The sequence below is a fragment of the Mangifera indica genome, chromosome 20 (assembly GCF_011075055.1).
Source record: "Mangifera indica cultivar Alphonso chromosome 20, CATAS_Mindica_2.1, whole genome shotgun sequence".
Classification (NCBI taxonomy): domain Eukaryota; kingdom Viridiplantae; phylum Streptophyta; class Magnoliopsida; order Sapindales; family Anacardiaceae; genus Mangifera; species Mangifera indica.
Window position 1 is genome coordinate 9,788,690 of NC_058156.1, and position 24,055 is coordinate 9,812,744.

General features: G+C 32.8%; 5 protein-coding genes across 9 annotated transcripts; 3 read left to right on the forward strand and 2 right to left on the reverse strand.

Annotated features, from left to right (window-relative positions):
* The first annotated feature begins 1,081 nt into the window (after positions 1-1,081).
* On the forward strand, positions 1,082-8,951 carry LOC123204592 (inorganic pyrophosphatase TTM1-like). Of its 4 annotated transcripts, XM_044621336.1 has the most exons (13): positions 1,085-1,232; positions 1,332-1,491; positions 2,614-2,977; positions 3,695-3,809; positions 4,173-4,368; positions 4,488-4,601; positions 4,715-4,888; positions 5,456-5,650; positions 5,980-6,102; positions 6,172-6,281; positions 6,474-6,597; positions 7,509-7,781; positions 8,554-8,951. In XM_044621336.1, the coding sequence occupies exons 3-13, from the start codon at positions 2,638-2,640 to the stop codon at positions 8,755-8,757; spliced, it is 1,968 nt and encodes a 655-aa protein (XP_044477271.1). In that variant the 5' UTR covers positions 1,085-1,232; positions 1,332-1,491; positions 2,614-2,637; the 3' UTR covers positions 8,758-8,951. The 4 variants fall into 4 exon arrangements, with proteins under 4 accessions (XP_044477272.1, XP_044477270.1, XP_044477269.1 ...); XM_044621337.1 differs by having other exon boundaries at positions 1,082-1,491; positions 2,602-2,977; XM_044621335.1 differs by having other exon boundaries at positions 1,082-1,491; positions 2,617-2,977.
* Positions 8,952-9,570: 619 nt separating this feature from the next.
* LOC123204106 (H/ACA ribonucleoprotein complex subunit 2-like protein) lies at positions 9,571-11,275 on the reverse strand. Its single transcript, XM_044620664.1, has 4 exons — positions 11,062-11,275; positions 10,801-10,870; positions 10,317-10,422; positions 9,571-9,832 (listed from the first exon to the last, which is right to left on the reverse strand). The coding sequence occupies exons 1-4, from the start codon at positions 11,192-11,194 to the stop codon at positions 9,671-9,673; spliced, it is 471 nt and encodes a 156-aa protein (XP_044476599.1). The 5' UTR covers positions 11,195-11,275; the 3' UTR covers positions 9,571-9,670.
* A 1,322-nt stretch (positions 11,276-12,597) lies between these two features.
* On the forward strand, positions 12,598-14,384 carry LOC123204181 (protein STRICTOSIDINE SYNTHASE-LIKE 12-like). The gene is made up of 3 exons (XM_044620763.1): positions 12,598-12,870; positions 12,940-13,206; positions 13,886-14,384. Exons 1-3 carry the CDS (start codon positions 12,617-12,619, stop codon positions 14,346-14,348), a joined length of 984 nt encoding a protein of 327 aa, XP_044476698.1. The 5' UTR covers positions 12,598-12,616; the 3' UTR covers positions 14,349-14,384.
* A 1,534-nt stretch (positions 14,385-15,918) lies between these two features.
* Positions 15,919-18,512, reverse strand: LOC123204112 (protein MIS12 homolog). Of its 2 annotated transcripts, none has more exons than XM_044620671.1 (7): positions 18,275-18,512; positions 18,105-18,162; positions 17,507-17,626; positions 17,014-17,121; positions 16,774-16,912; positions 16,337-16,474; positions 15,919-16,232 (listed from the first exon to the last, which is right to left on the reverse strand). In XM_044620671.1, exons 1-7 carry the CDS (start codon positions 18,394-18,396, stop codon positions 16,171-16,173), a joined length of 747 nt encoding a protein of 248 aa, XP_044476606.1. In that variant the 5' UTR covers positions 18,397-18,512; the 3' UTR covers positions 15,919-16,170. The 2 variants fall into 2 exon arrangements, with proteins under 2 accessions (XP_044476606.1, XP_044476607.1); XM_044620672.1 differs by having other exon boundaries at positions 17,014-17,109; positions 18,275-18,511.
* A 1,671-nt stretch (positions 18,513-20,183) lies between these two features.
* Positions 20,184-23,878, forward strand: LOC123204052 (plant cysteine oxidase 3-like). Its single transcript, XM_044620595.1, has 5 exons — positions 20,184-20,486; positions 21,593-21,744; positions 22,078-22,240; positions 23,065-23,265; positions 23,385-23,878. The coding sequence occupies exons 1-5, from the start codon at positions 20,264-20,266 to the stop codon at positions 23,507-23,509; spliced, it is 864 nt and encodes a 287-aa protein (XP_044476530.1). The 5' UTR covers positions 20,184-20,263; the 3' UTR covers positions 23,510-23,878.
* Positions 23,879-24,055: the final 177 nt, after the last annotated feature.

Here is a 24,055-nt window from a genome sequence, read left to right on the forward strand (position 1 = left end):
GGTTTGGGGGTGAAAATGTTAGTTTTCAAAGTTTAAAAACTTTAGGTAAGATGAAATGTTAGTTTCTAAAACCTAAGGGGGGTGAAGGAAAACCCTCACATCAATTTTGGGATGAATTTTACAGAAGGGTATTTTTGTCATTTCATCTAACAAGGGTAAAATAGATATTTTACCCTTATGCAAACAAAAACCATCCACATTAACGGCTCGTGGGTGGAAAAACTGAATTTTTATCTAACGTGGGCGGCATTTTAAAAACGTATCAAAAGTTAGGTGAGAAATAGTCCTTCTCCCTACAATTAAACTCATAACTTATGTTAAGATATTAATTTTTAATCTCCAGATTTTATTACTTCTAAACTATTAGTTTGGTTTAATTCTGAAATTATGATTTGACTGATATAAAATATAAAAAAATATTTAATATAAATATTTTAATAATATTATTTATCTTACCGATAATATTATTTTTTCAGATCCAACTCAATCCAATCTAACCAACCGTATAAGGTTTTATAGCGAGTTAAATGCTGCAAGGTTAGATGTGGTGGTCGACCCATGTTAGAGCCTGGAAAAAAAGGCTTGTAAACCAATTTTATATGGCATGTACAAATTTTAAATTTATAAAAATTATAATTTAAAAAACAAAGCAATTCGGTCACTCATATTGATTAAACCATCAATTGATATGTAAACCAGTTTAGATTCATCGAAAATCATTTTATAATTAAACTAGACTAAATTGTTAACTGTTTAATTGGATGAATATAAAAATCAGATTTAACTAAATCAATATAAAAAATTAAATTTTTTCAAAAATTTATTATAAAAACTTAAACCCAAAACTTTTTTATCACATTTAAATATATATATATATATATATATATATATATATATATATCAAACTAAAATTATTTTAATATTAAATAAATTAAATTATATAATTAATAATAAATTATATAAAATATTTAAATATTATTTTTAAATAAATAAGAAAATTTTAATTTTTGACGGAACGGTGAGCCAAAAAACTTATAAAAACACGTACAGACTGTCTCTGGGGCCTTCGAATTTCACGAGCCGAAACGGCACAGCCCGTGACAGGACGTGCCTCCTCAATTTCGGCATCTTGATCTCTTGGATGCCAACCTACCACCATTAACGATAATGGGGCTTAAGTCTTAGCAAGTTGGAAACTTGAACCCAATTTGTTGGTTACTTGGTCGATGAAGGTGTTTAATATATTCTTTTTTAACAAATGAAAAAAGGGAAGAAAGAGACAAGACATTAAGTGCTCCATACTGGCCTTATCAATCTTCTGTCTTTTGCAGTGTATCCAAACTACTTTGTTATACCCCTTTTGCCTTTGTTTCCATCCAAAGCATCTCAACGTCTTGCTCTCTCCGTCTACAGAATCTTCAAAAGAATTCCAGACCGAGAATTCTCGCTGTTGATTAATCATACAGTAGCACCTTCAAATTATAAGCTTTGGTAAAACTTGATTTTGCATGTTTTATGGTGATCCTAGCTCTTTCATGTGCCTTTTTTAACTTCTGGGTAGTTTTTGTTCTGAATTTTGCCTTCTGGGTATTGGTTGTTTTCTTTTGTTCTTGATGATAAATTTGGTTGCTTGGGCGGGTAGTTTGGTGCATTCAAGTCCAAATGATTTGTTGATCAATGATTTTTCCTTACTGGTTTTATTAAATTCATATATCTTCTCTGTGCTTGTGCCTTTTTTTTTTTTTTTGTGGTTTTATAGTTATGTCTTCTAGATAATTACTTCTAAAATTGAGCCTTTTCGACATGACTGTGAAAATGCGTCTGTGCCTATGTGATTTTTCGCGTTTACTGGTTTCTCTTTATATGAATGTTGAATTTTGTGTTGTGAAAAATGTAATGAACATGATCTGACTAATTGTTTTATGTAACACGGATTCTTTTATTTTTGGAAATAGGAGCTTTTCTTTCTTAGTTCTGTATAGGGCTTTTTGCTTAATTATTTAGAAATGAATTGACTTTGTAGGAAAACCATCTAAATTTTCTATATGAAGCTAACCTGTAGTCTGTTGCCTTGAACTATTATTTTGTTTTATTTTTTGCTATGTTACTCGTTGATTCATAGCCCGTCTAGTTTTGCTCTGTGTATTCTGCGAAAGCTATGGTGGTTTCTATGTATATGTTGTTAAAAGCTTTCTGATTCAGCTACTTTGTGGGGAGAATAAAGTAAAAGCAATAAAAGAATGTTGGCTCAATGCAAAAGTATTAGGTAGGATGGTCTTTCCACGTTTGTTAAATGACTGGCCAGTATGTGTGCATCACTATGCCCTAGCATCTTACTCTACATGACAATCCAATGTGATAGGTACATGCTGCACATGATGAGGTCATTGTATGTTTTCTGATTGTGGTCGATGTGGTGAGATGGTCCTATCTATTAATTTCTCCTTTCCAATTGTGTAATCTTTTCTTTAATAGCTTGAGTGAGGGCGGGAAGAAAAATCATGGGTTGAATATACTTTATGTGATAAAATTGATTTTATTTGATGTTGCTTCATTTGTGTTTTGCCAAAATCATTTACTCAAAGTTTAAACTATTTTCAGTTTGCACTGCAGCAGGTTATATATTGTGGTTCTAAAATGGCTCAGGACACGTCTTCTGGTGCTAATTCACCTCGGAAACGTCCCGGTCTCTTGCGAGATCAGGTTCAATTGGTTAAGAAAAAGGACTCCAATCGCTATGAAATTGTTCCAATAGAAGAGCAGCTGTCGTTTGAGAAAGGTTTTTTCATAGTCATTCGTGCATGCCAATTGTTGTCTCAAAAGAATGATGGGATAATTTTAGTCGGGGTAGCTGGTCCTTCTGGAGCTGGAAAGACTGTATTTACTGAGAAGGTGCTCAATTTCATGCCCAGTATTGCTGTCATAACAATGGATAATTACAATGATGCTAGTCGTATCATTGATGGCAACTTTGATGGTAACTTTCATATTCTCTCATGTTGGCTGTTATTCATTAAAGTTCTGAATATTCATGTTTAAAATGGTTACTTCAGAAACCTTTTGAACTTTGAAAGTAATCAATCATGTTTAAACCCATATTCTTCAGCTTCTAAATTCATTCAAGATATTGTTTTTAATATTATATTCAGATGATACAATTACGACACTAAACTGGATGTTTGAAGCCCATATGTGTGACTCCTTCCTCCACCTTCTTTGATCCTGTAATACCAAGTAAACAAGGTATTATAGAAATTATAGGATTCATGCCTCCAACACTTTAAAGGGAAGATTTTGAAATCTCAGCTTCTATATTTTTTAATGGACAATTACTCCAACCCACCTTGGATTTGAGATCATCAAGGCTTTTTAAGTGTCAACAACATTATAAAATGAATTTGCTAGTTGTATTTACTCTTCAGATGTCTCAAATATGCTTAGTAATTTAAGGTATACCTAATATTGCAGTACCTCTCATGTACTCTATGTATTTAAGATCATAGGAGTAATGATACATTTCACTTTCTTATCATCTGTTGCTGATCTCATAAACATCTTCTGTTTGTTTTTCTCCTGAAAATTTCATTTAAGTGTGTTTAGCTCTGTATTTTCCAGATAGATTTTTGAGTATGATGATTGAAGATGAGGGAAGGATGCATGGTAGAGCTCTAATTGGTGTAGTGTTTTGAAACAGACCCACGCTTGACAGATTATGAGGCACTGCTTGAAAACATACATGGTTTAAAAGCAGGGAAAGCTGTTCAAGTCCCAATATATGACTTCAAGACTAGTTCTCGCATAGGTTACAGGTTGTTTATCTCTCTCTTTTCTATTGTGTAAGACTTAAAATCTCTTAAGGGTGTTTGTTTCAATCATTTTACAGCCTGATCATGATGGGACAAGGGAGTGAAATAACATAAAGAAGAAAAAACATATAGAATGGTTGATTAGGAAGACCACAAAAGCCACTATTTCACTTCATCTTGTAGTTTATGTGAACTTTAACTTATATGATAGCTCATACATTAATTTTGGTTCATACTTTACTATCGTTGGTTTGCTTCATGTGCTGTGCTTCTTTTCACATTTATTCTCTTTCTTTTACTTGAATAAAAAATTAAGTAGTTATCTACCATTTTACTCAAGATCCATGGTCACATTGATTCTAACAGGACAGTTGAAGTCCCTAGCTCTCGCATTGTGATTATTGAAGGCATATATGCTTTAAGTGAAAAACTGCGGCCTTTCCTAGATCTTCGTGTATCTGTCACTGGTGGAGTTCATTTTGACCTTGTTAAGCGAGTTTTACGTGACATTCAACGTGTTGGCCAGGAGCCAGAAGAAATAATCCATCAGATCTCTGAAACGGTACTTTCACTCATCACATGTTAAGATAATTTTCTCCAAGCCATTTGGATGAGTTTCCTCATTCAATGTGTTTATAATTGTAATTACTGTGGTAGTTCTCATCAGCTTCTTTTTTACAGGTGTATCCAATGTACAAGGCTTTTATTGAGCCAGATCTAAAAACTGCTCACATTAAAATTATCAACAAGTTCAATCCCTTCACGGGATTTCAGAATCCCACTTATATTTTAAAGGTTTCTATTCATAATCTTTTGCAAAGAAAAATTTTGTGGCTTGTAGTTAAAAAGTGGTTGTTGAGACTTTTTCTTCTTCTCATTCTAGTTCTGAGTTCTTTCTATTATTTTAGTCAGCCAAGCAAGTGACCGAGGATGAAATCAAGGCTGTTATCCCTGCAGAACACACAGAAACTACAGAGGAAACTTATGACATATATCTTCTGCCGCCTGGTGAAGATCCTGAAGCATGCCAATCATATCTGAGGATGAGGAACAGGGATGGGAAATACAATCTCATGTTCGAGGTTGGATGGTTGTAAATTTAAGCTGCTTCTTCAATTAATTAATGTGGTAGAAAATAAGTCTAGTCATCTTTTGATGAGAACTTTACGGCTATATAGCAAATCTATTCACATATCTTTTACCAGCAGTTCTGATTGTGGTATCTCAGTACTAGCACATTGAAGCCTTTTTTTATCTATAAAGTTTAGTCATTGATTCTCCAGGATTTTTTTTTATAGTTGGAGACAATTCAGTCTGATCTTTTCTTTAGTGCATTTATTGGATAATACACTTTGTCTCTGCGTCTACATGTGTGTGAAAAAAATATCATCCAATGGCTTGATTATAAATGTGACAAAGTAAACATTTTTGGCCATCGGCCATAGAAGTGCCTCGGCATATGCTTTCTGAAGGAATCTCTGAAAAATTCAAACTATGAACATTTGAAACAGCATTCTTCCGAGTAGCAGTGCGGTCCTTTCTGTGAAAGAATGTGATCTATCTTCATCATTAAGAGTTTATCTAAGTAGTATTTAGAGACTTGGAGTGCAGAATATTTTATGATTCTGACCAGTTTTTCTTTTTATCAGGAATGGGTTACAGATAGTCCATTCATAATATCGCCTAGAATAACATTTGAAGTTAGTGTGCGTCTTCTTGGAGGACTAATGGCTTTGGGATATACAATTGCAACTATACTGAAAAGAACCAGCCATATCTTCTCTAGTGATAGGGTGTGTGTGAAAACCGATTGGTTAGAACAACTTAATCGCAAGTATGTTCAGGTACTATTTTATCTGATGCCTCTATTTGTTGGACTTTCTTCCTATGTTATGGTGTCTGTTTATCATCTCTCATAGTTCATGATCATGCGGTAATCTGTCTTTATCTTAATTTGGGATTGTGTTCTAGTGCTAATATTATTTGATGTCTTTACCGTGCTAACACTAAACTTTTCTTTTAAACTTAGAACATATAGATTTTCCCACCAAATTCTGTAATTGTTATGTAATATGTTCAAAGCTTAAATAATATTCTCTATCAACTTTGTTTTTTTCTAGAGGAAAGTTGCCAAGGTTTGAACTAACTAATCCTTGTTGATCTTTCTATAAAGGTGCAAGGAAAAGATCGTTTATATGTAAAATACATTGCAGAGCAGCTGGGGTTGGAAGGTTCATATGTTCCTCGCACTTACATAGAACAAATTCAGCTGGAAAAACTTGTGAATGATGTTATGGTATGACCCTTACACCTGATTATGCATTTTCCGCAGCATCTGCATTCTGCTAACATGATTAATCTGCAGGCATTGCCAGACGATTTAAAAACGAAGCTCAGCATAGATGATGAAATGACAAGCCCTAAAGAAGCCCTGTCCCGGGCCTCTGCAGATCGGAGAAATAAGTATCTCAGCCGGTATTCTCAGTTTCTTGCAACAATCTGATATATCTGCTATATTGAATGTATAATCTCCCATATTTTGGGGGAAACATTTCCAATTTCTCTGTTACAAACACTTCAGAAGGGAACTAATAGAACAATCTTCAAATATTTTGGAAATTTATGGAACGGATTTGTTCCTTCCAAAATATTTGTGTGTAATGGCAGTGGTATGTCACAATCATTTTCAAGTCAACGAGACAAGAACATATCTAAGCTAGCTAGAGTTGCAGTCAATAATAGAAGGTTTGATGGAAGGACACTAGAATCACCAGCCTTGGTTGCAAACCAGGTCAGTAAAATTTGTATTGTGAAGGTTTCTGTGGCTACTCCATATTCTATCTTCGTAGATTCAAAATTTGACCCTTTCATCCTGACCTTCTACCTTGGTGTGAGTAGAATTAGATCCCACACTCTTGTAGACTACATGACCCTGCCAGCCGAACTAGCTCATATCTTCACCTCTGCCAGATTCCTTTGCGTCTGGCTTCCAAGAAAAAATCAAATGTGGTGAAACAAAATCAGGCAAAAGTATTTGTTAAAAAGTCCTACACATGAGAAGTTCTTTATTTTCCCCCATTGTTCAATTTGTTTTGTGCAAGACAGGTGCTATCAACATCAAGTCTAGGACTGTAAACGAGCTGAGTCAATCGCAAGCTATTCTTTGCTCTGCTCGGTTATTGTTGAGCCAAGTTCACAAACTTAGGTGAATTGTATAGTATCAATAAATCCCTAAAAGCTTGAAATGTTTCACTTAAACCCCTAAAATTTAATATTTACCCCCTAAAACTTACATTTACATCCCCTCTAAACTTTAACATCTTAGTATAAAAAATTTTTATGGCCTCCTTAGCTTTTAAAATTAGTACATACATCTCAACATTGAACTTTGAATATGAAGGGTAATTGATAATTATATAAGCTACGAGGTTTGATTGTAATTTCTTAAGGTGAGCTTGATTCAACAGTTCTTATCTTGAGCTCGAGCCCAATGATACTTGGCTCAGCTCGACTTGATTGCTTCTCTAATCAAATCCACCCAACTAGCTTGATGACAGCAAAATTTGTTGTAATTATTATTTTTATTTCTGTGTTCTGTTTTCCTTGTGGAAAATGGTTTGGTTTTCTTACATATTGGCTTTATACTCTGGCCTTCTTAGCAGAACATTAGTTTTAGTTTTCGTTTATTTCTGGATTGTTCAGGGAGTCATTAATCAACTTTCTGAACAAATTTCCACACTGAATGAGAGGATGGATGATTTTACATCTCGTATTGAAGAGCTGAATTCAAAGTTCGCAATCCAAAAAGCTTCAGCTAGCCAACAAAACTTAGCCCTGCCGGCTGAAACTTGCAATGGCTCTGGACCCACTTCTCTTTTCATGACTGGCTTGGCAAATGGTTCTTTAACTGGGTCTCTACTTCCCCATTCATCTTCTTCTTCCCAACTGGCTAGGGAGTCCCCACTTATGGAAGAGGTACCAGAATGAATCTTATCTGTATTTGCTTATGGTGGATATTTACAGTTCTAATAATTTGGCTAACAATTCCTTAAAAGTAAAAGGGAGAGACAGATTAGGAATATAGTGACTAATGAGAACATTGAAGAAAAATATGTTTCTACTAGGATGGTCTCATTGTATATGGGTTTTTTGCTTAATCTGCTTTGTTTACGATGAACTTGTACTTGTTTTCAGAATTTGAATATGCTATATTACATTAAGAAGGCTATAGGTTATCGGATATGGACATACAATCCTGTTTAAAGTAGCCAAAATAATGAACTTGAACATGTGAGACACAGTTTATTTAGACTTTCATGTTAAGGTAGCCCCTTTTTTGGTACTTCGAATCTCAAAGAATTGAGTAAAACAACTATCATTGCATCACCGTATTTATGTCAAAGAAAGACAGGATAATAGGATATAGAGTAGATATAATCTTCATGATCCTTCAGTTTTTCTTCGGCTACAAAAGTAAGGTAATGTTACTGGTACAATGAGCAATATGTTTTTATTACTATTCATCCTTTTCGCATCAGATTTCTTGATTGCAGATCCACCTGTTATGGCCAATTTATACAACAACAATGTCCAACATATATGAACACTGCTTTTCATTGTAGTATTGTTCTGTTGTACAACTTTGCTGGATAAGTAAAACTCAATCTTGTTGATTTTACAGACGCGGGTTTTCATCCATTGATACCATGATATATATTGTCTGATTACTTCCCTGTTTGCTGAACAGGTTCTACTAATTGCTAGAGGACAACGTCAAATAATGCATCAATTAGACAGTATAAGCAATATGATGCAAGAATACTGGAGAGAAAGAGCAGATTTGGCAAGCCGGACAATTGATATTGGCTCAATCAGTGTCCCTCTTATTCTAACTTTAGCAATCGGTGGTATCGGTATTTTTCTGTTTAAGGGTCTCGCATTTCAGAAATGATCAATTTGCCAATGTTCAACATATTATACCTGCGTAGATATTGTTGTTGTAACTGTTGTGATATTACCCTTTACTCACACAGCACTCAGCTTTCAAGGTTTCTTGATCTTCAACGTATTGGAACTTGGTGACACAGTCAAATCTGCTTATGGAGATTTTAAATAATGGTTGGCTTCCATGCAGCTTTGTTAAAATTATGCCCCACGAAGAACTAGGTCTATCAGTCGGGCCTGGCTTGTTCAAGCCCGGATCTGAAATTTTTTTCGAGCTTGGGCTTTGAACTTGCCTATTTGAGTCTCGGGTTTTTTTAGCTCAAACCCAATTTATTAATATTTCCTGCGCTATTAGCAATTAAGGAGACCATTTGATTGCCTATTTAGGCTTTTTAAGAGTGTTCGATTCGTCAAACTCAAAAATCTAAAAAGCTTTTAATATGAATAGATTAAGAGAACATCGTTTTAATCAATAAACATTAAAATAATATTTTTTTAATTATTTTTGCTCAGTTATAATATCAAAGCAAACTCTAAGCTCAATTTGAATTCAAATTCAAGTAGAACTCAAACTCAACTCCTCTCAAGCGAATTAAGGTCAAACACCTTTTCTATAAGCTTAAGTTTGACTTAGCTTGAATTCAATCTTGATTAACAACTGTAATTCCTTTGGATGGAGTTAAATCACAAGTTGAGAGTATTGGCACATCGAAAACCATCTGATTTCAATCGATTTTGATTTACTTGCATCGATAACAAGCATGCACAGACAGATTGTGCCCATATATAGATTAAGTCTGCTTAACCATCCAGTTTCAACTGATGAATAAACACAACTGAATATTATATTTGCTGAAAAAAAGTACATTGCTCAAGTCCAAAATTAAGCATTTAGTGAAAGAAATACAACATGATCTTGTTCAGAAAAGAGTGGATGTGAGTTCTTTCACATCATCTACAACATGGTTATAATCAGCCTTCAATTTTTCTTGTTCTTCTGATACCAATTCCCCCTTAACAGGCTTTGGTAGCACTAAGATGCAGCATGTTGGCCTCTTGGTGGCACCTGCATTTGCAAGATCCTGGAAGGGCAAATCAACCAGACGCAAGATGAGCCATACAGGCACAGAGTGATACAGATTGCACATATATAGGAGCAATATCTCCCCCAAACCCGCTTAGCAAACTCACTTTCAGAACTTCGGTTCCATTGAACCATGTAAGTTTTTGAGACACAGGAAGATGATGGCTTTTTACGACATAGGAGATCCTGGGTAATCAAACCCCAAGCATTGTGGGAATTAACTACAGGCCTAACCACAAATAAAGTCAAAAATAGGGTAAATTGGAAGAAAAACCTTTCCTACTGAAAGAGCCCACCAAATAACCCAAAACCCCTATTGTCACAAAGATACGGAGAAACAGCAAAAACAAGGCAACCAAATGAGAAGAAAACCTATGCAAACAAAATTAAATCATCCTCACAAGTAGAAACAAGACAGAATGTGACGCCACCACATAGTGAATGCCCCAAAAATGGCTGAAAAAATAAACAAACTAAAGTACCTCTTTTGAAGGAACATAGACGTAGGGAATATCTGATTCTTCACATAAGATTGGAACATGAGTTATAACATCAATTGGAGATATGTTCCCAGCTATAACACATAATCTGCACTCAGCAAAAAGGAGGAAGGATCATTAAAATTTTCGAGTAACTACAACAATAGCAAGGTCTACTTCTGATGCTAATTCTATTATAAGTGAGCTGAACAAGAGGAGTATTAGCAGAGCAACATGTGAAAGGAAACATGGTTTTCAGATAATATATTGGCAATAATGAAATCCTAATTGAAACAATTGGAACCCATATATTTAAGACTCAGTGGAAGCATCTTATTCCATGCAAAAGCAGTACAACTGATATGCTAGAGTAGTAAAGTAGCAAACAGTTGTGAAGTTAAATTGTGAGATCTTAACTTCTACAAAACTTTACTCATACAAAAGCAGTCATAAGATCTTCATAACCTCAGATGGACAATAAATTTACCCTTTATGACCACGACGAATGCTTTTAACCACTTCCTTCACTCCTCTCTTCAAGCATTTGTGTTCAGCAGCTACAACAATACCAGCAACATAAAATCTCAGCAAAAAAGGCCCAACAAAACCATTTGCTGCAATGAAGGCAGCTTGTCCTCATTCAATCAGCAACAAAATAAAATGAAAGACAACATTTTGAAATCAACCCACGTTTCCACGAGTAACAAAGCAAGAAAAAAATAACACAAACACATTTGCAAAATTTTACCTCGACGCACAAGCTTGAGGGTTCTCTTACAGAGCTTCTTGCCGGCAAGAGGTTTAGCGATGGGAGCGAGAGCGAGAATCTTCTTCTTCTCCTCCTTTTGTTGAGTTCTCTCTGCTTCGCTGTCGCTTCCCATCTCTCTGTGTACACTGTTTTAAGAAGTGACAGAGAAGGCGATTAGGGTTTTCCAGTTTTAGCTGTTGGCTTAAAAATATTTCTAGGGTTTAAGAGATGAATCTTAATGATCAGTGGGTGACCCGGCCCATTATCTCTATTTTGATCTGTTTGACCCAAAAATCACCCATTTAAAATGGGCCGATCCGGGCCCTATCAAATCCAATGACCCGGCCCGTTACTCTTTCCCCCTTAAGTTTATAAGGAAAAAAAAAATCCAAATAACTATTTTCCACTTGAATCTATTGTTTCACTTAGAAAAAAAAAAATCAATTTCCTAACCATTTTATTAAAAGGGTAATTTTGTCCATTTGTACAATATCTGATATAGTTTATATCAGGTACAACCTTAATAGTAGAGATAAATTATATTTTCTTTCTATTAATTTATATTTTATTTTTTTCTATCAATTTTTGTTTTCATTTTTTCTCTTTCTCATTCCTTAGTCACTAGAAAACAAAAATATAAATTTGTTTACAAAAGATGACATATTATATTATTAGATGCACAAATTTATGTTTTCTCTTTCACAAAACGTAAATTAATGGCATCAGTGACATCAAATATAGACACGTATCAAAAGTCACAAATAAACCATTAAGAATAGGTTAAAAGACTTATTTTTACCTAAGGTTTGGTCAAATTCCAAACTCTAATCCACGAAGTTTAAAAAATTTAAATATTTATTATTATGTTAAAATTTTCTATTATCGTTAAGGATAAAAATATTATTTAATTAAAAATATTTTCAAAAATTAAAATTTTATCACTTTTTTCCCTTTAGTTTAAAAAACTAACAATTTCTTTTTTCATTCAAAGTTTGAAAAGCGATCATTTCACCCGTAGAATTTAATTTTTTCAATCACCACTTTCTAATGCATCTCCAACCGTATTTTCTCTCTCTCCTTGTTTCCTTCTCTCTCAAGAGTCTCTCATTGGAGATGAAGATTTATTTAGACGAAGACACATTGTCTTTATTTGATTTCATGGATGTCTCCAATAAGAGAGACCAAAGACAAGATGAGAGAGCTCAGTAGGGAGAGAGAATGCAACAGAGACATCATTGGAAAGTGGTGACTAAAAAAATAAAACTCTAGGGGGAAATCATTTTTCAAATTTTGGATAGGGAGAAAATTATTATCTTTTTAAACTAAAGAGGAAGAAATGAGATAAAATTTTAGTTTTTTTAATATTTTTAGTTAAATAACAATTTTACCCTTAACCTTAATAGAGAATTTTAGTAGAAAGTTAGTATTTGAATTTTTGAAACTTCGTGCTAGAAGTTTAGAATTTGACCAAACCTTAGGTGGGAATAAGTCTTTTGGCCTTCAGAAAAAATATTTCACCCTTCAATTTGTTCTCAGTCTTCAAATTACTCGGAAGATGTATGTTTGCATTTGTTCTGGCATGTCCATGTTGTTTTCCATTTCTCTCTTTTTCCTTTTATCATTGCCCTCTGTCACTCTCTCTTTCAAATCTACTTTGCTGCCTCTTCCCTCAAACACATCAGCCCCTGAGGCCCTCGCTTTTGATCCTGCCGGCGCAGGCCCTTACACTGGCGTCTCCGATGGCCGAATTCTCAAATACCTCAATCCCCGTGTCGGTTTCGTAGATTTTGCCGTTTCTAATCCGACTAGGTAAACACCAAACCTTAATAGTATCATAAATTAAATAATACTGGTTCTTAATTTGATTGTTTTGCCCAGGTCGAAGCTGCTCTGTGATGGATCAAATAGCACTAAAGGGCCAGCTTGTGGCCGTCCATTAGGTCTTGAATTTAACGTCAAAACCGGTATTCTTTACGTCGCTGATGCTTATTTCGGCCTTGTATCGGTTGCCACCGGCGGAGGCGTTGCCACACAGCTTGCCACATCTGCAGAAAACGTTCCTTTCCGGTTTCTCAATGCTCTGGACATAGATCAGGACACTGGAATTGTTTACTTCGTTGACACCAGCACTAAATTTCCCCGAGGGTATTTATTTTTCCCCTTTCATTTCCTTAGTTTAAACTTTTATCACCAACTGATAATATACAAAGGAGAAACTGTCCATATATGTATTGAATTAATACGATGTATATAATATGATATATATTTTATAAAATAACATATATTATTTATATGAATAGATATTTTTTTTTAAATAAAAATATAATAGTAAAGTGAGATATGAGCCGAGTATGTTAGAGTTTGAATTCGAACTCTGCTCAAATAAATTTGAAACAAATTCGGTTTAACTAAACTCAAACTTAATGTTAAGAGTTGAATATTTTTGAGTTTGAATTCGAGTTTTAAGAATATTTGACTTATTAAACTTACGAACTTGAAAAATTTAGATACGAATAACTAATACAATGTTGTTTTAGTCATTTTTATTTGATTATAGTATCAAATTGGGTTTAAAATTTTATTTAAGTGTAACTTAAATCTACCCTTATATAATAAAAGTGTATATGGGAAATTTTAAATTTTTAAAAATATTTATAATATTTTTTAAAATTATATGTATTGACTGAAAATTTTTTATTACTTTATTATATTATTTTTTAAAAACATATCTTATATAAAAGACACAATACAGAAAACTTATTTTTCGAATAGAATAGGCGATTCAACTTGCACACTAACAAAAGTTCAATGGCAATTTTTATAGCAAATTCAACGAGGGTCTTCTCAGCAAAGACAAGACCGGAAGATTAATGAAATACGACCCTGAAACCAGAGAGGTGACAGTGTTGCAGAGGAAACTTGGAATGCCGACAGGCGTGGCGGTAAGCAAAGCCGGAAACTTTCTGCTCTACACAGAAGCAGTTTTCGGAAGAGCACAAAAGTTTTGGCTGACGGGCCCTAAAGCTAAGACTTCAGAGATTTTTGCGACGTTCGAAGGACGAGGAGATAACATCAAGAGGAACGGAAAAGGGGAATTCTGGATTCCAGATAATTCAAATACTACGTCGTTGGGGAAGAGATTCGGGGAAGATGGCAAGGTTTTGGAGACAGTGACTTTGAGTGAAGAACCGGCGATACGGCACAGTGAAGTGCAAGAGTTTGAAGGGAAGATATATCTGGTATCTGCAGGATTAAATGTGAACTATGTTAAAATTCTATGTGGATGAATAGTTTGACAAGCAAATAAGTGATTTCTTATTTTAGTAATGTTATCTATATATACTTTTGATATACAATTTAAAAATACAAATGATATAACATCCTATGATTGGATGTTATTTTATCTTTAATTTAAAATCATTTAATCATGTAATAATACATAATCTATATTTCTAAATCATATACTAAAAATGTATATATATAGTCTTATTATTTATTTTTCAGTGCGCTTAGATTGTTGTTTTTAGGAAGATTTCACACTAAAAACTTTTTGACGAAACTATAATTCCCTAAAAACAAAATCTGAAATACATTTTCAAATAAACCAAGAATACAACTATACTTACAGATAAACCATACAAAAACAAAATAAAGTTAAATATTTATTTTTACTGTTATTTTAAAATCATTCAATTAGATATTACAATATCAAATTATATAAATAATTATATTCAATTTATTTATATATATAGTATTATTTAATTAAAAAAAGGTTATGTCTTCCTATGGTGTTGGAGGGTGTAAATGTGGTTCATGTTTGTGTTGACAATATTATTGTTTCATTAATAAAACATGGCCAAAGGACATATTCCCACTCAAAAATTGTTGTTTTTTTAAGTTTTCACCTTTCAACTTTAAAAAACTTTTTTACTTACCTATAAACTATTAAATATGTTAATTTTAAGAGTTAAATCGTTATTTTATCTATAATATTAAAAATAAATTAAAATTTTATCTTATTTTCTTCTCATAAATCTAAAAAATAATAATTTTTCTTCAACTTAAACTTTAAAAAACAATATTTTCCCCCAGAGGGTTTACTCTTCAATCTTTAACGTTGTTGTCAATGGCCTCTCTCTCTTAATACCTTTTCTCCCTTCAACCAATGTCAATTCAAGCCAAAAAGACAGAATTTCATTGGAAAGACTAAGCCCTTTGTCTTTTTGGCTTGAAACGATGTTGGTCGAAGGGACAAAGAACTTCTGCACATTTTAAGATGCCCTTTTATTCGAAGTTTAGGAACATGCATTGACTTATCATGTAGCAACCCCAAAAATCATGACTAGAATTCCCTCCCTACCTTGTGTCATATCCAGAAAAGGATGCATGCATCTGTGGGATCTTTTCATGATTTTGGAACATGGAATTCCAAAGCCAGTAGCAGGCTGCTTTATTTTCAAAGGACCATTGGTGATCGTTTCACAATCAATTTTTTAAAAGAAAATTAAAGCATCATCCTCTAGTAGTAGATGTGGTTTTTTGGCCCTTCACCAAATGCTTCACATAAGAAAATTTCAAGTTTTCAGCTCTCTCACATAAGTTAGATTGATTTTAACTCACCTATTATAAATAAGTCTATTTTTCTTCCTTTTCACATCACACTACAACTTCTTTTTATCTTTTTTTTAATTAGAAAACATAATTATTTAAATTCATTAATTAATTAGTATAAAAGTTACAAAAAAATTATCAAAGCTACAATATTAAGCCAAGTTTGGCTTAAACTCAAGTTTAGCTCTTTTAAAACTTGTCGAGCTCGAATCCACCCCTATACAAAGGCATGACCCAATATACAAATGATTTAAAGCACTCTACTACATTATATATTATGAAAACATCAGTCAATTTTTTCTCTCTTTTAACTGATCTAGTTTAATAGACAATGCATAATGCATCAATAATATTATATCAGACAACATTCCAACCAAGAGAATTTTACATTAAATTATTAACAAGCCAACTCAAGTAAACAACATGATAGAAGACTTACTGGTAATCAGCAAGCACTACAGAACTCGCCAAATGCAAGCCAGATACAATTTACGAATTTCATATATTCTTTAGTTCCTCTACAAATTCTTGAAGATCTTGTAATTCAACATTGTAGAGGCCTGAAAAATAAAAATAAGAACATCATAAAATAGGGAAGTGACTCCACAAAGAATATTCAACTCAGTGGGACACTACAACCGCCTGAAGTTGATGTTAGTGTTACCTTTGCTGTGACTTATTTTACACAATTCTCCTTTTGGATTGAATGCTCTCTGTGTTCTAATGTGTTCTCTATCTTCTATTCTTCTGACCTTCAGTCTATCCATTTTCATACGAAGTTCCGATGCCATTTTCATCATCTCTGCAGGAAGAAATCGTTGAGAAAATATATTAGCACCTCAATAATAGTTATCATTTTGTGCATCAGGAAGCATTTTTAAATTTTATCAAGAGATGATCCATTAAGGCAAACCCAAACTCTGGCATCTCTAGAAGTATAATTCTGCTTAATATTCAGTGACTTTCATAGTTGTTTCAACATAAGAATTACACATTCACCAGCTTAAGGTACCTTTCTTGCGTACCAATTCTGCAACCAAAAGTATTATGATTGTCTCAGAACTAAAATCCCGAAGAAAGCACTGGGACATATTTATTTACCTTGAAGCATGTCCTGCATAGAATTTTCTTCATATAGTTGTAATGCCTCACTAGCAAGCCCAGCACAGCGATCACTTGAAGTAGACTGTCTTTCTAGTGCTTGGAGTTCTCGGTTCAGCTCAACAGACTCCTTCCCAGCCTAAACGGTGAATATGCATATCAGAAGAAATCAATTTGGGATATAAAGACAAAATCTCACTTGCAAATAAAGTTTAAGTTAATACACAAAATTCATATTACCAGATTGAGTTTATCCCTTAAGGAATTCAGCTGTCCATCCAGATCTGGATCACATAATGCATCTTCACTGATTGAACTTTCACCAGGCAATTCATTCTGGCAAGAAAACTTCCAGGTATTGTAAAATAAAACAAGAAAATTTGGTAGTTAGAAATGAACACTTCCTTCGCCATTACAAGCATTTAATTAAATAGGCACACTTAATGCTTGAAAACACCAACATCCCACCCACTGATATATTTGCAAGTAATTAGAGTTAGAAAATCAAATCAGACACAATAGCATGCCCCAGTATTTCACTGCATCTAGTTTCTTTGACATTACAAAACAATGATGATATAAAACATTTAAACTATAAACCACAACAAACATCAATATATCATTTTCAAAAAAATCATTGAAATATGTAGTCAGAGATATTATATAAGCATGACACAAGCTAAGACTTTATAAATGAGCCACTGACTAATCACATCCTATCAACAAAACTTACAGTTTTGGGTAAAGAAAATCCTTCAGGAACAGAAAAACAGTGATGAAGGCAATACTTCTCCCACATAGCCAGCCGCTTATCCAAAGATGATTGAATCATATTGCGAATGTAAGCCACACCCTAAAAGCATAATGAAAGAACCACAAAACACTGCATAGTCAGCAAGCAGAAGAACCCATTTCACCAAATTATGTTCACAAAGTCTATAAAAAATTTCTAGAGGATAATGTGATCCAAGCATTTGTACTTCCCTTTCAGCCAAATCATAAAAGAACAAAAAACCAAGGATTTCAAGTGATCAGGATTCCACCAGTTATACAAGTAAAATTTTGGAAAATATAATAAAAATATCAGTAAATTCACAACTTGAACTTCCAAAGCGAATAGAAAAACCATGTTTTATTAACAGTTACACAAGTAAAAATCTACTATTTTCAATAGTTTCCAGAATGATCCTTTAATATGCTCAATTGGGTAAGCAGAACGCCACCAAGCCAACCAGTTGCTATTAAATCTAAATCATTTTCAAGAAATTCATGAATGGAATAGCATAAAAACAATTCAGGAATTCTTCAACAATTTGAGCTCAGGATCTGACCTTGCTTAGATCTTGAGACCTATCCGTGCCCTCGATTTTCAAAAGAGTTGAAGCTTGCCTGCAAAACCAACAAAATAAAATTCACTAAATCTTTATTTTCATCTAATACATATATATATATATATATATATATATATATATATATATATATATAAAGAGAGAGAAATTACTGCTGGTAGAAATCGAAAGCGTCATCAACCAAATCGTCGACCGTGTTAAGAGCCTCGTTGATAAAAAGTTGCGGGTTCAGATTCAGAGAATTAAACACGGCCTCGCTCTCACTGCCTTTCATTCTCACCACTCAAAACCCTAACTTTTTGATTTCTAATTTACACTGATAAAAGAGAGTTCGATTCAAATGCCCTTTTTAGGGATTCAATTTTGCATACATTATTTCCCGCCAAAAACTGTGAAAGTGAAAAATAAAAGGCTTTAAAATAAAATAAGCTTATTTAGAATTCCTCTTTTATTCCTAACTTCTCTGGTTTTTTTTTTTTGTATTAAATGAATTATATTTTATTATTTTTTAAATGAAGGTGTGAAACTCATATTATTTTTTATTAAATTTATCAAAATATAACCAAATTTGAAACAAACCTAAATAAAAATGACGAGATATATTTTTTTTTATTAATAACATTAATACGATCATTTTATTATGTTAGTGTTAGGGTTAGATTCAAATTAAATTAAAGTTGAATAGGGTAAAGCTTATTTTCGACTTAAGCTCATCAAATATGGAGAAATACTAATTCATGTTCGACTTGTTTCATAATTTAAAAGTTTGTGATTGATTTGCATCTAACTTCGGTTTGTGTAAACAAGTCATATTTGGCTTGAGTTCGTACGAAATGTTTGGCTCAGCTTCCCTAAACGAAGTTGTTTTTTTAAATTTTTTTAATAATGCAAATCGAGCACAATCTCTGTTTGGATTCATTTTTTCTATTATTTCCTTACTCGTATTCAAGTTCGTATTTGTTTATATCATATTTGTATTCATACTCATTTGAACAATTGTTTCAAACTTGCTTAAATCTAACCTTAGTTAGGGTATATAAGTGAAAAAATACCATTAATATTAAATCATACAAAAATAATATTCATTGATAAATGACAATAAAAAACAAATTCAAAATTGTCTGGTAAATAGAAACAAAAATTCATTTTTAACTTAGTTAATAGTAATTAAAGCAAAAAATTATAAAATATTATGTGTATAAATAATAATATATTATTATATAATTGTGTTTTAGAATATATTATTTTTAATAATAATAAATAAAATAAATTATTTTATAATATTATATGTATATAATAATATATTATTTTATTTTTAATTTAAAATTATTTAATTATATAATAATATATTATTATTTATATATAAAATTATACATATCATTTGTATCGTCCAATATATAAAGGGAACGTTTGGTTCCAGTTTTTTAATATTATCTTAGTAATCAATCTTTTATTCTCTTGTTTAGTTTGTCAGTAATAAAATATTACAGTAATCTTCTATTACCAATGCTAACGTGACAGGTAATATAAATGGTAATCTGATTACCACATTCACTTTAGGTATTTAAAGATTACCGAGGTAATATTGATTTTATTATAATTATATTATATTATTATTTATTAATTTTTTGAGACAAAAAAATTATTTTTAATTAATATGACAAATAATATAAAAAATATTTAAAAATAATTATATTCAAACACATTTAAGTAAAATAATTTACTAGTAATCTTTTATTACTTTTAACTAAACACAATAATTATTTATATCTATCAAATTTTATCAAATATAGTAATCATTTATAATCAGTAATCTTCTAAGTAATCCATCTTCAATGTAATCTTTCTATTTTGATAATAAAACATTATCCGAATCAAACGCCTCTAAAGGGTTTTATGGTTTCGTGAAAATTATTACAAAAAAAAATGGATTTAAAAACTTTCCATGAGGGGAATTTATTTATTTATTTTTAAATAATAATAAATAAAATAAACTTTTTTTTTGAGGTAAATATATATAGAGAAATTGCCAGTCAAAGTTTCGTTGACCTCAAGCGAAGGTGCTGTCCCCTGCTGCACGCAACAGAAAGAACTGAAATTTGTGGCTAAATTTTTGTTTTATATTTGGAGTCAGCTCCGAAATGCTTTCAAATTTCCAAAAAGCATCAGGTAAGGCGAGAATATTTCTGCAAAACAAGACTCTTGTTTTCACAACATGTTTGCGGAAGCAATTACATATGGCAAAGAAGACTTCTTCTTCTTCTAAAATTCAGACGCTCTACGATCTTTGTAGGAAGAACTTTACGCCCTCGGGGTCACCTCCTCCCTCCTCTCAAGCCATCCACGGTCTCTGTTCTTTTCTGGGTATTTCTCCATTTCCCTCAATTAAGAAGCTTTCTTGTTGTCATTTGCTTCAAATGTGTATTTTTTTTGGGGTATATGTTATGTTTTAGCTTAATTCTGCATGAGGGTTTGTTTGTTAATGGAAAGTTTGATGTGGGTTTTCATTGTTTGGGTTCAGTGTAGTTTTGGCTTACTGAAATATGGTTGTAAGATGTAAAGATATCTTTTTTATGTTATGAGGTCTGAAAATAAGGGATATGCATTGAATAAACACACGCACCGATTAGAATTCATAAAGTACCTGGAATTTATAATTAATTAATAGAAGTAAAACATGGTTTATTCTTTCATGTTCTTGATCTCAGAATAAAACCTGGGAATGTTCTGGTTCCGAAATGTTAGCAATTACTGGAAATTTGATCACAACTCCTGTTTATCCATATAACAGATGAGATCATTACCAAGCTGAAGGAACTTTACTTGCACTTTAGACGTTATATGGTGTAGTTATTTTCGTACTAATTTTTGCACAACATGCAATTGTCTCGTGATGTGTCTACTGCAAGAAAGAACAAAAAGGACACAGAATTCCCCCTAATAAAAGATATGCCAAGAAAGAAAAGGTGCCTCATAAGCCAGAAGTTTTTAGAGTACTACCATGTGCAATTTGCACTAAACTCAAATTGATTGTCTTTTAACACCTATAATAGATTGTCTGTTAAATTCAATTATACAGAGGTAAAGGAAGAGCTGATTGGAACATAATTTTTGGATAACTAATCTCTGTTAAACTCATAACAGATTAGGCTTAGTGGCTGTAATATCCAATGTGCTAAGAAGCTTATGATGAAGGTTGGAATGCTATATGGACATTTGTGATCTAGTTTTCAGTGTCACTATTAGTTGTGGTGCCACCTCTGAGTAATAATAACATTAATGAATATCACGTGTAACTGTCATTTTATTCTGCATTTTCTTCATGTAGATCAATTTTCTCTTTAAGCATTGTCTTTCTAATTGTTCAGAAGCTTGGAACAAGAAACAATATTTTGCACATTATTATTGAATGTCAATCATTGTGATGCTTCTATAGTTATGATACACGATTAATGCTTAGCATTTTGCAGACACGGTTGGCCCTGTTGATGTGGGGCTTAAAGAGGAAAGTCAAGATGATGATCGAGGACTCGGAATATTTGGACTCACCAGATTGAATGGGGCAGCTCAATGGGCTCAACCAATTACATATTTGGATATATATGAATGTGACAGTTTCACGGTATGAGAAATGCCATCTATGAGGGACAAATTTTACAAAGTATAATACCATGTAGAAAACTTGATAACATTTTAGTGCAAATAATTTTGTCCCTGAACTTTTAGGTTATTGTTTTTTCGATTATGCATATTCACTAAATTGAAAACATTATGTTTTGGTTGGTTCTAATAGTATATTCATCAGTAAATTTATTAATGACCAAATTTAATATGCATGTTAGCAGCTGTACATATGAACAATATAATTGAAAATCAGCAATGCAGTTCAGTTGATTTTGGCCTAAGCTGATTAAATGAAATTGTTCTAGGATTGAGTTATTGATTTTATATGCAGATGTGCATTTTCTGCTTTCCAACTTCCTCAGTTATTCCACTCCATGACCATCCTGGGATGACTGTTTTTAGCAAAGTTCTCTATGGATCCGTGCATGTCAAAGCTTATGACTGGACAGAACCTGCCTGTTTCCCAGAAGTCAACAGACCAGGCTCTCGTCCAGGTTTGACTTTTAAAGTTGATTTTCAACTTGAAAGATAATAGTTACTTGCACTATGATAAAGGAAACTCTAGTGTTGACTCTTATTCATAGATGGTCCGTTAAAAATATTGTGAGATTTTGATGAACCTCTAGGAACTGAAAATAAATATCATTTGATGCACTTTAAAATTGTTGGTTGGTAGCACTACCATCTATGTGACTGTTGGTTGTGCGCTTTAATTTACCTGAGTTATGCAATTTAATTGTTGTTTCTGAATTTTATTTTTCATTGTTGAGTGTCAATAACCTGTGTCTAAAGTTTTTAGTACATCATGTATGAAATTTCTAGCTGAAATTTTGTATGGACCAGATGTTATAGCCTTTAATATGTCACTAGGATTACCACTTAATATTTCCAGCTTTCTTTTACCTATTGAAATCCAAAACTGCCTAAACTGGATCAATAATCTGTTTATTAACCATCTTCATGCTATTGACTGCCTTTGGCCTGCTGGATAACAGTTACACTGGCCACTTTTCTTGTTTTTATGTTTATATTTATGCACTTTCTAATTCTATCTTAAAGTGGGAGTTTAGCACCTCTGACTCCCTATGGTTTTAATCAATTGCCAAATTATTGCCCTTTATCTTGATGTGATCAGTCTGATATTAGGTGGAAATTATAAAGGATCCAAGCTTTGTGTTTAGGATTCACAATTGGTTACTCCTTGGACACGGGAGATATTGGACATTCATTGGCTTGCAAATGTCTCATGCTTGCTTCCAGTTACAAGTACTGAGGGTCAATAGCTATGCAACTTATGATGAAGCTTTCTCTTTTGTAGTGAGATTGGCAAAGTTAGCAGTCGATAGAGTTTTAACAGCAGAATGTGAAACAGCAATTCTGTATCCAAAGAGTGGAGGGAATTTGCATTGTTTCACTGCAGTTACACCGTGTGCTGTCCTTGACATTCTCACACCTCCTTACAAAGAAGATGCTAGCAGAAAGTGTACTTACTACATTGATTACCCTTATTCAAACTTTGGTAATTAACTTTTTCCTTTTTGTTTTTCAGGGAGTTCTACATTATAGATTGAATATCCTTCATTCATTCCTTTTTAACTAACTAAAAAACCTGGATTTTTTTGTATTTTTACGTCTCAGCTGCCGAAAATGGAGCAGTGATAATTGACAGAAAGGAAGACTATGCATGGCTAGCTGAGACAGGTACACCAGATGACCTTTACATGCGCTCTGGAGTATATGCTGGCCCAACTATTCAGGTTTAGCTTGTATGGCAAAGATCAATATTTGAGCCCATGCTTCTCATGGCCTATGAGCTGCCGATACCAGAGAAAATCTTTGCCATGTTTAGCTGGAATGATCAAATGGTAAATGCCTGAGACACTGATGGGTAATTCTGCTGCTTTAACTAATGTAAATTAATTGGCTGTACTTACCGAGAATGTGCCCAAGCTTTTGGTTGCAGTAGTTCAGATATTATACAATCTCCCTTTGTTCTGTTTTAATTATCAGTTAGAATATTCTGGTTTTGAAAGAATATGGTTTATCTTTGAGTAATAGTCTAATACTATATTTATAAACAAATTGTACAAACTTATTTATATAAGTTAATGTGATAGCATTTAATTGAGTGACTTTAAAGTGAGATAAAAAGTAAACAATTATATCATCTACTCACAAGTTGTCACCTTAATTTGTACAAATAAATTGTATAGTTTTAATCTTTATCTTTCTGTACACATACAAAGAACATTTTTGTGTGATATCCTTTCTACCAATATCAAAATTGTCACTGTCTTTTTTTTTTAAAC

What these genes read in the sequence shown, in the direction of transcription:
- LOC123204052 (XM_044620595.1), top strand. Translation starts at nt 20,264, where the DNA reads ATGCTTTCAAATTTCCAAAAAGCATCAGGTAAGGCGAGAATATTTCTG. An exon ending in ATGAATGTGACAGTTTCACG is followed by an intron (nt 21,745 to 22,077) that starts GTATGAGAAATG and finishes TTTTATATGCAG; the next exon opens with ATGTGCATTTTCTGCTTTCC. An exon ending in CAGACCAGGCTCTCGTCCAG is followed by an intron (nt 22,241 to 23,064) that starts GTTTGACTTTTA and finishes TCTCTTTTGTAG; the next exon opens with TGAGATTGGCAAAGTTAGCA.
- LOC123204106 (XM_044620664.1), bottom strand. Translation starts at nt 11,194, where the DNA reads ATGGGAAGCGACAGCGAAGCAGAGAGAACTCAACAAAAGGAGGAGAAG. An exon ending in CCTCAAGCTTGTGCGTCGAG is followed by an intron (nt 10,871 to 11,061) that starts GTAAAATTTTGC and finishes GTATTGTTGTAG; the next exon opens with CTGCTGAACACAAATGCTTG. An exon ending in ATTCGTCGTGGTCATAAAGG is followed by an intron (nt 10,423 to 10,800) that starts GTAAATTTATTG and finishes TGCTGAGTGCAG; the next exon opens with ATTATGTGTTATAGCTGGGA.
- LOC123204112 (XM_044620671.1), bottom strand. Translation starts at nt 18,396, where the DNA reads ATGAAAGGCAGTGAGAGCGAGGCCGTGTTTAATTCTCTGAATCTGAAC. An exon ending in GCTTTCGATTTCTACCAGCA is followed by an intron (nt 18,163 to 18,274) that starts GTAATTTCTCTC and finishes TTGGTTTTGCAG; the next exon opens with GCAAGCTTCAACTCTTTTGA. An exon ending in GATTTTCTTTACCCAAAACT is followed by an intron (nt 17,122 to 17,506) that starts GTAAGTTTTGTT and finishes AATACCTGGAAG; the next exon opens with TTTTCTTGCCAGAATGAATT.
- LOC123204181 (XM_044620763.1), top strand. Translation starts at nt 12,617, where the DNA reads ATGTATGTTTGCATTTGTTCTGGCATGTCCATGTTGTTTTCCATTTCT. An exon ending in GCCGTTTCTAATCCGACTAG is followed by an intron (nt 12,871 to 12,939) that starts GTAAACACCAAA and finishes TGTTTTGCCCAG; the next exon opens with GTCGAAGCTGCTCTGTGATG. An exon ending in AGCACTAAATTTCCCCGAGG is followed by an intron (nt 13,207 to 13,885) that starts GTATTTATTTTT and finishes CAATTTTTATAG; the next exon opens with CAAATTCAACGAGGGTCTTC.
- LOC123204592 (XM_044621337.1), top strand. Translation starts at nt 2,638, where the DNA reads ATGGCTCAGGACACGTCTTCTGGTGCTAATTCACCTCGGAAACGTCCC. An exon ending in AATACAATCTCATGTTCGAG is followed by an intron (nt 4,889 to 5,455) that starts GTTGGATGGTTG and finishes TCTTTTTATCAG; the next exon opens with GAATGGGTTACAGATAGTCC. An exon ending in CAGCCTTGGTTGCAAACCAG is followed by an intron (nt 6,598 to 7,508) that starts GTCAGTAAAATT and finishes TGGATTGTTCAG; the next exon opens with GGAGTCATTAATCAACTTTC.